We start from the raw sequence: 13,420 nt of genomic DNA on the forward strand, positions 1-13,420 counted from the left end.
GGTCACAGAGCACCATCATATACCCTTTCCAATCTTGGACAATGCATTATCTCAAATTGATAAGCTCCTATTTTTATTTTATAGTCATGGTACTCTTGTCTCCCTGGCAAGCTTTAGAAATAGAAAGGGACTATTTTTAATATTATATACAAGAACCAGCAGTTTAGTGAATCATGTAATCTGATGCTTCACTGTGAGTAAGTTTAAAGTCTCAAGTAAGGTTTAAATGGAACTTTTAGAGAGTTTTAAAAGTGCCATAAGGATGTCTAAGTCATGTATTGCAAAATGTGTAAGAAGGCTTTCTGGTCCTTTTTCCATCAATTTTTGGAGCAAACCAATTGCCTTATATAAATTTTTTTAAAAGATCATTTTAGAATCCCAGAGTCAATGAAGAGCTGATCAAGATCTCAGTTTTTATTTTACACTCCCAGAGAAAACTGTATAACAGTACATTTCTCTGCTTCAAAAAAAATAAGTTTATACCATTCGGTTCTCAAAAATAATTCTTCCAAGAACAAAGGTTAGGAGAGTGGAGCCCCCATCAACCAGGGCCCCCAACAACCAGGAACTCAATATATTGTGAAAGAATGAGCTCAAGAGCCATATGGAAACCTGCCCTCTGTATTTGCAGGGTGGCTTCCTAGAGTCCTAACACCACTTCTTTCATTTATGCTTCTCCCATAATACAGGAATCCAAACACAAGTCGGATGTTCCGCCTCTTTGTTGGTCTGTTGGTGTGTCACTGCTTTCAAAAAATTATAAGCAGATATCTATTTCACACTGAACTTTGACCATTGCATAGCTTATAAATACACATATTCTGAAAACATTTTTGCTTACCAGTGATCAGTAGCATGAGACTTTAGATTTAATTAATGAAGGAAGAGGTAGTAGAATGCTGGAAAGGTTGGAGCCCTCTCTTTTCTAGTGGGATTAGGATCAGACCAGCCCCATTTGATATTTGAAGATCCAGCCTTTTGCTATAAGACTGTGCTTAAAAATACAAATGATAATAGTAATAGTTTATATTTATTAAGTGCTTATTACATATGAGGTGCTGTTTTCAGATATACTTTCAGATGTGTGTAAGAAAGACTGACATTAACAGTGCCTTAGACAAAGTAGAAGTTTATTTCTATCTCCTTGCATTTGGGAGGTTGGTGCTCCAGAGCTGGTATGGTGGCTCTGCTCCATACACTCACCTTGACCCACCTTCCTCTGACTGCAGGGGATTGTCTGAGGACCCTGGTTCCACTACCAAAGTCCACATGGTCTGAGTGACTCAATACCCAGTGCATGTTCCAGGAACTAAATGAGAAATGGGAAAGGAGTGCAGGCCCAACAGGAGTGTCACAGACACCACTCCTGATAATATGCCATTGGCTGGGATGTAGTCACATGGCCACACCTAGCTAGAGGAAGTGCTGGGAAATGTAGTCTTTATGCCTGTGACCATATGCCCAGTTAAAACTGTTCCGGTGTGGAAAAACAAAGATCAGTTAGCAGTTTCTGCTTCATCACAGTGTATCATTCAACCCTCCCAACAACCCCTAAGGTAGGTATTTTACTATCCTCATTCTACAGAGGAGTAAACTGAACTTGAGGAAGTTGCCTAAGGCTCCTGCTAACGCTATACTACATAACCCCAGAGCCCAAACTCTTATCCATTGTTTTCTGTAGTCTCTTTTGGATAAATGCCCTATTTCATTTAGTTTATTTTTTCATTTCCTTAATGCACAATTCAGTGGGTGTTAGTATATTCAAAAAGTTGTGCAGCCATCATCACTATCGAATTCCAGAATATTTTCATCACTCTAAAATGACTGTCCATTAGCAGTCACTCTATTTGCTCCTCTCCCCAGCTCCTGGTAATCAAATCTGCTTTCTGTCTGTATAGACTTGCCTATTCTGGGTATTTCATACAAAGGAAAACATATCATGTGGCCTTTTGTGTCTGGCTTCCTTGATTTGGCATGTTTTCAAGGTTTATCCATGTTGTAGCATGTACCAGTACTTCATTACTTTGTGTTTTTCCTATTGTTATCTACATCTTTATCCATTCATCAGTTGGTAGACATTTTGGTTGTTGCCACTTTTTGGCTATTATGAATAAAGCTGCCATGAACATTTGTGGGTCATGTGGTAACTTTATGTTTACCTTTTTGAGAAACTACCAGACTGTTTTCCAAAGTGACTGCACAATTTTCCATTCCTACCAACCATACGTGAGGGTTCCAGTTTCTTTCTTTTTTTTTTTTTTTACATCTTTATTGGAGTATAATTGGTTTACAATGGTGTGTTAGTTTCTGCTTTATAACAAAGTGAATCAGTTACACATATACATATGTTCCCATATCTCTTCCCTCTTGCGTCTCCTTCCCTTCCACCCTCCCTATCCCACGGGTTCCAATTTCTACACATCATTGCCAACATCTGCTGCTGTCCATCTTTTTTAATTATAATCATCCTAGTGGATGTGAAGTGGTATCTCATTGTGATATTAATTTGTATTTTTTCTAATGACTAATGATGTTGAACATTTTTTATGTGCTTACTTGTACTTACTGTCCATATGCACGTATCTTCTTTGGAGAAGTATCTGTTTAGATCCTTCATCCATTCTCTAATGGGTTATTTGTCATTTTATTGTTGAATTATAAGTTATATATTATATATAATATTATATATCATAATATATATATATTCAGTTTGTGAGTACAGATAGAACCTTAGTGTTGGTCAGGTTTAGGTCAGAGATTTCCACACAATATGGTGGAAGGGAGAAGGTGTGCAGAAGGATCACCCCCAGGATTTTAGTTTTCTTGTTCAGCAGGACTTTGACACACTGGTGAGCTCAGCAGTCCTTGTCAACGTTTGCTGTGCACATAAATCACCTAGAGATCTGGTTAAAATCCAGATTCTTATTCAGACAGCCTGGGGGAGGCCTGAGATTTTAACAAGCCCTCAGGTGATTCCCAGAGCTACTGGCCCACGGACCACACCTTGACTAGCAAGTGTTAGAGAATGTCTTAATACGCTGTTTAGACCATGGGTCTACTTCTCCTCTGAACCAGTTTGCTTTGTTCTTCCTCAAATAAAGTGATGTCCTAGAAGGAGCCCAGCTTTTGGAATTGACTCTTGGCTACCACTTACCAGCAGCATGTTTCTCTGACCAAGTTACTTTACTGCTCTCAGCCACACTTTCCACATCTGTAAATCACAGATACTTATTCCTCCTTCTCAAAGTGGTGATGAGGCTGAGGTGAAATAACATACGTAAAGCATCTATTCAGTTCCAGGTCTATAGTGGGCTTTGGTAAGTGTTGATTTTTTTTTTTCCACCTGCCTTAAATGATAGGGGCTGTATCTCTGACTGTTTAGTACAAATACGTCCTTATCAATGTAGAGATGACTCAGTGTTACTACCCTAATTTCCTATATGGTCATGATTAAATAGAGTATTCAGTCTTGGTGGTCTGTATTTAGTCTATGTATGTTTCATCTCCTTTACTCAACAGATGGCTTGTTCTTGGAGATTAGGACTCTACGTCGTCTTCTTTTTGAATGCATGAGACCTGTCACAGTGTTATCCATAGAATTTGTCATTAATTAAAGCTTATGGAATGAAGCAGACAGCCCATTCCAGTAGCAGCGGTAACAATAGTGACAGTAGAAATAATAATAATAATTGAAACTAACACTTATTAATACCTTTCTGTCAGACATTATGCTAAGTGTATGCATGGATAATCTCATTCAGTCCCCAAAACTGTTCTTGAAACACATTCATTTATTGTCCCTGTGGCAGCTGAAGCCTGGCCATACTCAGGAAGACAGCATGACTTCTGCATTGGTAAGAGCTGAGTTCTAAAGGCTAACTGCCCGTAGTTCGAATCCCTGCTCCAGCTCATACTGCCTGGGAGACTTGGATTTCTTAGTCCCTCAATATTCAAATACATCATCTATAATTATTAATAGTGCTAATTCCATGTAACTATTTTGTAGTTTATATGAAATAATGTGTGAAATATGCAAAAAGCACTTAGCACAGTGCCAGGTGCTTGGAAGTATTTAGTCAAGGTTAGCTCTTAGCTCTGTTTATTTCTTCGTTAAATCACTCATTCATAGCTTCACAGCAAATAAGTGGCCGAGGCTGTCTGATTCAGTGTCATATAACTCATAATCTCAAAGTCATTTTGCCGCAAGTCTCCCATTTCAAATAATGTATTGAAGTAGAAATTGAAAATTCATGTGTCAAAGTGAAAAGAGAAAGGTCAAGGGGCTGCAGAGGGAGAAGAAGTATGTGAGAGGCATTTTATAATTTGTCACCTTTTGAAAAAGACATCTCCAAATGCCTGATATTTGTCCTAACTTGTTTTCTACGAGTATTTGTGTAGCAAGTGCCGACCCAAGGAAGGCAAACCTGATCCAGGTTTTGTAGTGCCTGAAATGTATGCCCTTTGGGAAGGGGGCTTATTAAGGAAAAACCTTCATTAATTAAAAAATATAATAATATCTTATTGGTGAAAATAATATAAAAGCATATGACTGTATGAACACATTGTTAGGGTCCTTCTCAAGTTTTTGAAGGGCCGCCTGATACTTAAACTTCATTCACTTCAGGGTAGATCCTCCTATGGCATAAAAGTAGCCAAAAAGCAGCAAGCCTGATTTCCCTTCCAGTTTTGTTTCACAAAAGGCCAGTTTTAAACTTCTTTGTCTTGGTACTTTTATTTGAAACACTACAATAGACTACATGTACAGACCTCTAACTCACAGGAAACTCTGGTGGATAGCATGCTTCCCAGAATAAATATATTAAGTTATTAAAAAAAAAAAAACAGGCAGACTAGATGGGTTTTTCATACCTACTGGCAGGTGGCACAGATCTAAATGTTGGAGCCTTTTTATAAGCAAGATTAAATTGACTTGTGACAGCTGCTCACTAAAATACAGGAAGTGCAGACCTGGTTAAAAGCAAGAACACACTGGTTTTCATTAAGTTTGCATCACAGAATAGAGCTCACTTTTTTTTTTAAAGGTCTGTCTTAGCAATGCCCTTATTTGACAGTGTGTGCAATTTGTTGCTTACACACAAGTGGATCTTTGAGGTACAAGCAAGTCAATTAGTTCTATCTGCAGTGTCTTGGTATGTGTTCTATACATGTAAACAGAATCGGTGAATAGGCTCAGCTCTCCAGAACATCAGATCTGTGACTGCTAGCGAAGCCTGTTAGATCTCCACTTGTACAGTTCCTCCCCCACCTAATGTGATGGCAAACGTGGCAGCTGGATGGCCAAGGAAATGGATAATGAATCTGTCAGAGATGAGTGGATGTCACGGGAGTCTGCCTTCCACCCCATCACAAGGCCGGAGTTCATAACACCGGGAATTGAGAGCGATCTCCCAGCATTGTGAAATACATTTTTTTTCCGTTGGAGGAAAAGCCACTCTGGCAAGCGCTCTAAATAAAGGATTTCAGTGTCTGATTGGAATGGGATGATGAGAATAAACTGAGCTGTGGAAAATGAAAGGGAGCCGTTTCCAAATACAGGCCAATGACGTTGTACCTCAACGTCCACTTTCACAAGCTCAGCCCTGGCACAGCAGTTGTCACAATGACTGAAGAAAGACAGTCCAGGAGCCGAGCTAGGTCAGCAGATTTACGAAGTTAGAGCTGTAGCCAGCACCCAAGCAGCACTCTACCAAACTTTAGCTGACCCAGGGTGGCCATCCTTACAGGAAGAAATTGAAACTAAAAGATGCACACTCCAGAACAATTATGCTACCTAAATGCTCTCCTCTAAGCTGTTTTTATCCCTCCTCTAAGTTGCGTTCTTCTCCTAGGTCTTTTAGGCATCTTTTTAGGATAGCTCTTGCGTTAGCTTTCAGACATTTGGCAAATCCTCTGGAGTTTAAATTAAATTAAATTCAGTTTACAAGCTCTCACCAATTTTAGAGTTCCCTTTGCCCAATATAAGGTTAGTTATGAAAACCAGTGGTGAGGGCAATTTTCAGCACACATCATGGAGTGTTTGACTTAGTACAATGCCTGTTAATTCTCTATTCTTAGTCCATTGCTGTATTCATCATAGTAGAACAGGCACATGAAGTCCCTGCTTTCAGGAAGTTTAGTTGTTTATTAGTCACTTGTTTATTTGTCAGATATTTTTTAAACACTTATTATGTGCCAAGTAGCTTGACCCGTGCTAGGGATGTTACAATAAATAAGGCAAATATGACTGCTGCTCCCAGGAGGTTACACTCCAGTGAGAGTGACAGAAGAATAAACAATTACAATACAGCCTAAGTCTAGAGCAAAGATAGTGTGGACTTCATCCTGTGGCTGGCCTTACCTCATGTCAGAGGAGCTAGGAAAGGCATTCTGGTGGGTCAGAGAAGGATTCAGATAGTTAATCAGCAGACGGTTTTTGAATGTCACCTAGGAGCCAGACACTGAGATTTCCAAGTTGACATCTGAATGGTAAAAATTATGCAGGTAAAAGAGGTAGAGTTATGTTCTAGGCATAAGGAACAGCTTAAAAGATTACGCAAAGGCAAAGTTTCAAGAACTAATTGTAGAATTGGTAGTGGTGCAAATAATAATGGGGAAAGAACAAGAGATCGATTTCAAAGGGACTTGTAGGCCATGTTAGAGAGCTTGGACTCTATTCTGAGAATAAAGGGAAATTTGTCAATGGTTCTGAGCCAAGGTGACCCAGGTATTTTTGTGTAAATGATCGTTTTGACTATTGTGATGAGATTGGGCTAAAGAAGAGCATGAGAGGAGGCAGAAAGGTCTCTATAGAAGCCATTGTAATAAGCCAGATCAAAGATGATGATGCTGTCCACAGGGACGTGGCAATGGCTAGAACTGTATGTATTTGAGAGTTATTGAGGAGGAGGAATTTCAGAACTGGGTGAGAGACTGAGTAAAGACAAATTAGATGTGATAGGAAAGGGAGTGGGAGTGGTCATTCTTGACCAGCTGACTAGAAGGTGATGCCGTGTACTGAGAAAGAAAACACAGAAGGATGAGTAGGTGGGGGAGGGAAGCCAAATAATTCAGTTTGGGATATGCTGGATTTGACATGTTCAGGAGAGAGATCTGTGATGGACGTTACAGCACCAGGACTCATCCACATGTTGAGCAGGTGATCTTCACCTAGTGATAATTGAAGGAGAGAGTTCTGTGGATTCCTATGGGTAACAGAGAATCTGAATCTCCTAAAATATTTCCCATTGTTTGAGTTTATTTTGCATGTTTTTACTTTTTTCTAGGGGAAAAAAATGATGCAAATTTGCTTTAGATTGCCTATAACTCAAAAGTAGTTGAGGACCACAGAGGAAATTGAAGGAACAACCTGGATAAGAGCGCCCAAGGAGAGTCACTTAATCTGACTATGCTGATCCAGACCCCAAAGAACAGCACATGAAGAGAACAACAGAAGAGGGTTCTGAAAATGACCTTGAGAATCCAGTGGGGAGAGTATGTCAGGGGAAGTGGAGTGGTCCCACAGAGTCAAATCCCCTAAGGAGATAGATAAAGCAAGGAAGGAAATCCATTACATTTTCACCAAGAGGTCATGGGTGGTCTTGGCAAGAGAGGTTGTGGTTAGTTGGAAACAGTGAGTGTGTGGGAGATGAGAAAAAGGAGATGGCAAGTGTAGAAAACTCAAGAAGGGGAAGGAGAGTGTTAAAGTGGTAGCAAGAAAAGAAGACTAGGGTACAAAGTAGATATTTTTCTTCCTTAAGATGAGAGAGATGCAATGAGTAAAAATTCTAAAAGCAGAAAGAGCCTTAAGTAACAACCAACCAAACCAAACACACAGAAGCTTTTAAGGGAATCGGAAGCTTAGAGAGATAAGGTGTCTACAGTAGGTACGATAGATATCAGGAAAGAGTAATGAATTGAGTTGAGGCTTGAATGATTAAAAATCTTTGGACAGGTGAAAATGAACCATTAATTGAAAGAAATATGGGAAAAATAAGACTAAATATTCATCTATTCTTTCACTTCCTTTTGTTATTCAAAAAATATTTTCTCAGCAAATATAAAGTCTTTAGAATAGAAATTGCCTACAACTCAGAGACTGACTACCAGTATGAAAGTATTAATAGCTACAAGGTATATAATCCAATTTACAATTACTACTTGCATTCTTGGTCTTCACACATGAAACCAGCATATTCTTTGGGGTCACATTGTTCATTTCCTCATTTGGAATTTTTAAACACCAGATAGGGTGCTAAATCAGTGTAAGCTGGTGCTTCTATCACTTAAGTTTCTAACATCTTCCATATTTATAAACACACCCATAAATAAAGGTGCTAATGAAGGAAGGAGAAAGATTCTTTAATAAGCAGCTTAACGCAAGTAACTCCCTGCATGTAGGAGATTTTTACAAGACCTAGCTCATAATTAAACGCTGTCTGTTTTACTTAACTGAATTTTTTCTCTTTTTAAAAGATTGTATGAATGTTAAAGACTCTGTTTATGTGTTGATGTTGAATGGGTATTGTTTAAATGGTAGCCTTTCAGCTTATTATAATTTACAACTATACAGAGAGCAGAGTGTAGTTATAAGTACTATGAAGTGTAGTCGACCCCTGAAGAAGCTGAGGCTTGGTCTTACCCAGGAAGGTTTGAGTGGGTGGCTATTGCTTTAGGGGCTACACCTTTTAGTTAGAAGAGAGCCCAGCAGCCCTCAGGAATAGTCTTAGCCATTCCTTTGTTTCCTTGCCGTAAGTATGGGTCAGTGTTCCAAACAGACCATTAGTGCACAAGAAAGAAATTTGGATGTTACTGTACACACATTATAGAGACCAACAGCAGTTGTTAAAGAATCTTATTTTCCTACCTAAGAAAGAGTATTGTTACTTTTCCCAATTCATGACATCTGCCAAAAAAGAAAGCAAATGTAAAGCACTATAATATTTCTTCGTTTTTATGAAACTTGACTTTCTATATTTTTGTCCTAGTTCCTAGAAAGGGCCAGACTAGTTTAAAAATGCACACACACACATGCGCGCACACACACACACACACAAACACACACACACGCACACACATTCGGGTTCTGACCCTGACAGATCTTGGCCCTTTACCCCCAGGTCTGGGTATCAGGTCCTTTCCTTTGTGTGGACACATCTCTTCCCACCTACACTGTTCTGCCCTCTGGTCATGGACATTCTGTTGACCTAGGCTTTATTTCTCCAGAGGATGTGGCTCGTACTTTGTGTCTTATAAGTTATAACCTGCTACCTCAACAGATATCAAGTTGGCCTTTATAGTTTTATAGTCAGAGACTTTGGATATGGGAATGTATTTTTGTAGAAATTGCATATTCCATTGTTGCCTCTCATATATTATAGCATTATTCACAGGCACCAAAGGGAAGGCCTTGGCTAATGACCTCAAACCCCTGCCACACATAGGTTTTCATTTTCTAGTATTCGAAGCGTCTTTTTTCCTGAGTCCTTTGACCCATTTATGAGAGAACCTTTGTGATTATTTTATGTGAGTAGGAAATCTGAGGATTATTCAGGTTACTTAGAGGCCTTCGTGGAAAAACTCTTCTGCCTGAGGAATGTCATTTCAGAGCCCAGAATGAGAACATCTGTTTATAACCGCTTGGGGTCTATAAAATAAACCTGAATAGCAAATTATCTCAATGGTTATATTTCTTTTTAAACAAATAAGAGTAGTCCTTCTGGTTTAAGGAAAAACAGAAGATGACATTGTTCTTCAAAGCCAGATGTATTGTAGATTTGATAATAGCACAGAAAAGCCTCTCACTAGTGGCAATATTTTGGATATCTGTTGGGAAACCCCTGATTTCAGAGCACAGTTTACTTAGGTGAGCATCAGACCCCACCTAACTGACTTGTATTAAGATTCCTCAAAGTGTGGGATGAGGTCAGGCTGTATCATAATCCCTCCCCCACCCCTACCCCCAAGGACACTTGTTTAAAAGATTCGGAGGGTCAGGCCTGCAAATCTACATTTTACTAAGTCTTTAGGGAGCCCTCAAGCACTATGGGCTGTGAAAGCCGCAATCCTAGAAGACTGATGGATAAAGCCTCAGTGATCACCAAGACAACTGGACTTAATGAACTCTTGTCTCTCCTCTGCCTAGGTGCAAATGTAATCTCCATGCCACTGTGTGTGTGTATGACAACAGCAAATTGACCTGTGAATGTGAGCACAACACTACAGGTCCAGACTGTGGGAAATGCAAGAAGAATTATCAGGGCCGACCTTGGAGTCCAGGCTCGTATCTCCCCATCCCCAAAGGCACTGCAAATACCTGTGAGTAACTTTTGCTCGGTAATACCATATTTTGTGCACGATGAGCTGAGAGTTCCTCTCAATTTCACTTGCAATTGTGCTTTCACTCCTCTTACCAGGAGTCCCATTCCTCTTCAAAATGCGGCTAAAGCTTTCATCCCTATTTTGCCACTGGTAAGCACATTTTAGCACTTGGATCATCTGTTAAATTCAGTCTTCCAACATTCACATCAGTGTGTTGGGAAATGATAGAAACCACAGGAGAAATTTTTTCTAAGTGGATGAAACAGGAGCTGCCTTTTTTGCTTCCCCAAATTAATTTCCTATTAAAATAACAAAGGCATTCAAAACTCCCAACTCTGACTTAATTTTAACCATAAACTACTTCCAGAAATTCTCTAAGTGTTTACAATCCCATTTCCCATACTGGGTAACCTAAGAGATGCTTTGTCTAGAAGATGTTTCCCTCTCCAAATTTAGCTACAGCCTGACTTTGCTCAGTGAAATGGTGGGCTTTTTCCAAATGCCAGCAGTTGATGTCATGCCTGGCGTGTATCCTGTTAGGAGAGGCTGCCTTTCGATAAACAGTGTGACTGTAGGCCTGTAGGGACCACAGTAAGAAAAGGGATGTTTGTGTGCATGTGAAAAGAGCACAGGCATTATCTGTGTTCACAGGAAGCGTGAAAGATGCCCCGTTATCATTCATGTGGGTGCCCCTCTGAAATCCCTGAACATCCCTAGGCAAACAAGTTCTGACACTCTCAAGGAGACAAGTGATTACTTCCAGAATAAATTGCCCAATTCCATGCATGGACCAATTAGCCACTCACAAAAGCCCAAGGTTTGACCTCTCTTAAAAGTAGAGAAGGGGCTTCCCTGGTGGCGCAGTGGTTGGGAGTCCGCCTGCCGATGCAGGGGACACGGGTTCGTGCCCCGGTCCGGGAGGATCCCACATGCCGCGGAGCGGCTGGGCCCGTGAGCCATGGCCGCTGAGCCTGCGCGTCCGGAGCCTGTGCTTCGCAATGGGAGAGGCCACAACAGTGAGAGGCCCGCGTACCGCAAAAAAAAAAAAAAAAAAAGTAGAGAAAGGTGAGGTCACCCATTCAAGTGAGAAGTAACAGAAACAGCAGGACAGTGAGTAGTGGGGGAATGAGACCTTGAAGAGCCACCAGCGCCATGCAAGGCTAAGAATGTTATCAGGCACTTCAAAGCAGCAGCTGTGAGAAACCAAACCTCAGAAACTAATAGCCAGGAACCAGGACCTTATCAAGTTAAATGTAAAAGTAATGGACCGAGTAACAGGCCATAAAGAATGGGGGCATGAAATTATGTTAAAATTTCTCTGAAGCAGGAAAAAAAATCTGTCAAAGGCTAAAAAAAAAAAATCCCCCTTTGTGAAGGTATTCCATTTCTTTCTGTGTTAAAGAAAAAACTGACAGCCTAGCTCCTAAAATTAATACATAAAGTTCTGTTGAGCAGAAATGATTTTTTTTCAAGGCGGTTTTATTAACAGAGACTCCATGGGCTTTCCTCAATTGTTGAGAGCCATAGACTCGTGAATTCAGGAGGAATCTCATGAGGTTATTTGTTGCCATACCCTGTGACTAGCTAGAATTCCTATCACCACAGTTGTCAGATTTAGTTTAAAGGTTTCCTCAAACGAAAATGACTCAGATTTCATTTTTGATGTCTGCTGCTCCTTTAGTGGGACAGGATGGAAGAGAACAATGTTTACAAACACTTGGTGGCATTCTGGCTCATCCTCAGGGCAGGCCAACTTGTCAGGGCTACTAGAAAGGCAGCTGGGAGAGACTGCTGTTGAAGGCATTGGCTTCTATTCTAATACGGCACCATTTTTTTCTACCTATAACTGTACTTCAAAGTCTTGCTTATTTCAAGACATTTTCACTGGAAGGACCTTGTGTCGGCCAAGCTATTTCACTGGAATGGATTTCTTGTTATATTCTCCATGGAAATGGCTTACATAGCCCTAATATAATGCAACCTCTTTCAATTGTCCATGTGGATTCTATTGTCTATCCATCCCTTAGTTTTTCTTGGCCTTCTCTAGACTTTTCCCCATTTCTGTTAAAATATGAAGGTGACAGATGGACACAATGGCCAAGGAGGTTGAATTCAACGTTTCAATCCTCAATATGGCCGAAGCTAGATTGAAGATTTTAAGATAACCTGCAATGGTCCAGTCTTGCAATGGAAAGAACCCCTTTAAAGAAATCTCTGCCACATCAGACTGCTTGCAAATGTCCAAGGATGGAAGTAGGCAATTAAGTGGTTTAGTACACAGGTTCCAGAATCAAATACCTGTTTGTCCATTCACTAGCTCAGTGACCTTGAAAAAGTAAAGTATCAATATTAACCTCTCTAACACTTGGCTTCCCATCTGTATTGTGAGGATAATAACAGTTCTTACCTCATAAGGATTTTGAGAGAAGTGAATAAGCAAATGCATGTGATGTGTTTAGCATAACACCTACCACAAAATAAGTGTTCAAAAATAATTTTATTTTTAGGCTTTTTTTCATAAGGCAGACTTGTCAATTATTGGACAGTTTTAATTGTCATAAAACTTATTTCTTAACATCAATATTGAGTGTCTCCTAATTTCCAACCACTTTTTCTTTTTAAGTCTTAAAACTCTATATCAACCCCAGTTTTCTTTCTTGTCCAGGTTAACATCATCTGTTCCATTTCTCATATGATAAGATTTTCAACTCTCTTACCTATTGTTTGCCCTGGAAGTCCTCTGAATTTTTAGTGTGGAAATTTAAGCCAAACTCAGGACTTCTAGCACTGTTATGATTCTCCTGTCATTTTGGCTTTTTCTTACACACATGCATACATGCACACACTCACGTGTGCACGTGCCCACACATACATGACTCGAGTTGGTACATTACAAGTCAGATATTAATAGGGACACTCAGGATATGCTGTATCCTAATACAGGAATGCAAAACCTAAGAAGTAAAAAGGAGTGGCTACAATCTCTGATCCCTCAACACCAACTCTTCAGTAGCCTAGAAATAACACTCATATTGGATAATCTCTGGATTTAGCAGAACTTCAAGCAGCCAGGATTTTTGAATAAGAAGATCAGTTCCTGCCT

General features: G+C 39.9%; 1 protein-coding gene across 1 annotated transcript in view; it reads left to right on the forward strand.

Annotated features, from left to right (window-relative positions):
• NTNG1 (netrin G1) overlaps positions 1-13,420 on the forward strand; it is a 331,661-nt gene that overhangs the window by 223,527 nt on the left and 94,714 nt on the right. The window contains exon 3 of the mRNA XM_065880721.1: positions 10,142-10,314. Coding sequence (XP_065736793.1) covers positions 10,142-10,314 — 173 coding nt within the window. The remainder of the gene's footprint in view (positions 1-10,141; positions 10,315-13,420) is intronic.

This window comes from Phocoena phocoena, chromosome 1, assembly GCF_963924675.1.
Source record: "Phocoena phocoena chromosome 1, mPhoPho1.1, whole genome shotgun sequence".
In the NCBI taxonomy this organism is placed as follows: Eukaryota; Metazoa; Chordata; class Mammalia; order Artiodactyla; family Phocoenidae; genus Phocoena; species Phocoena phocoena.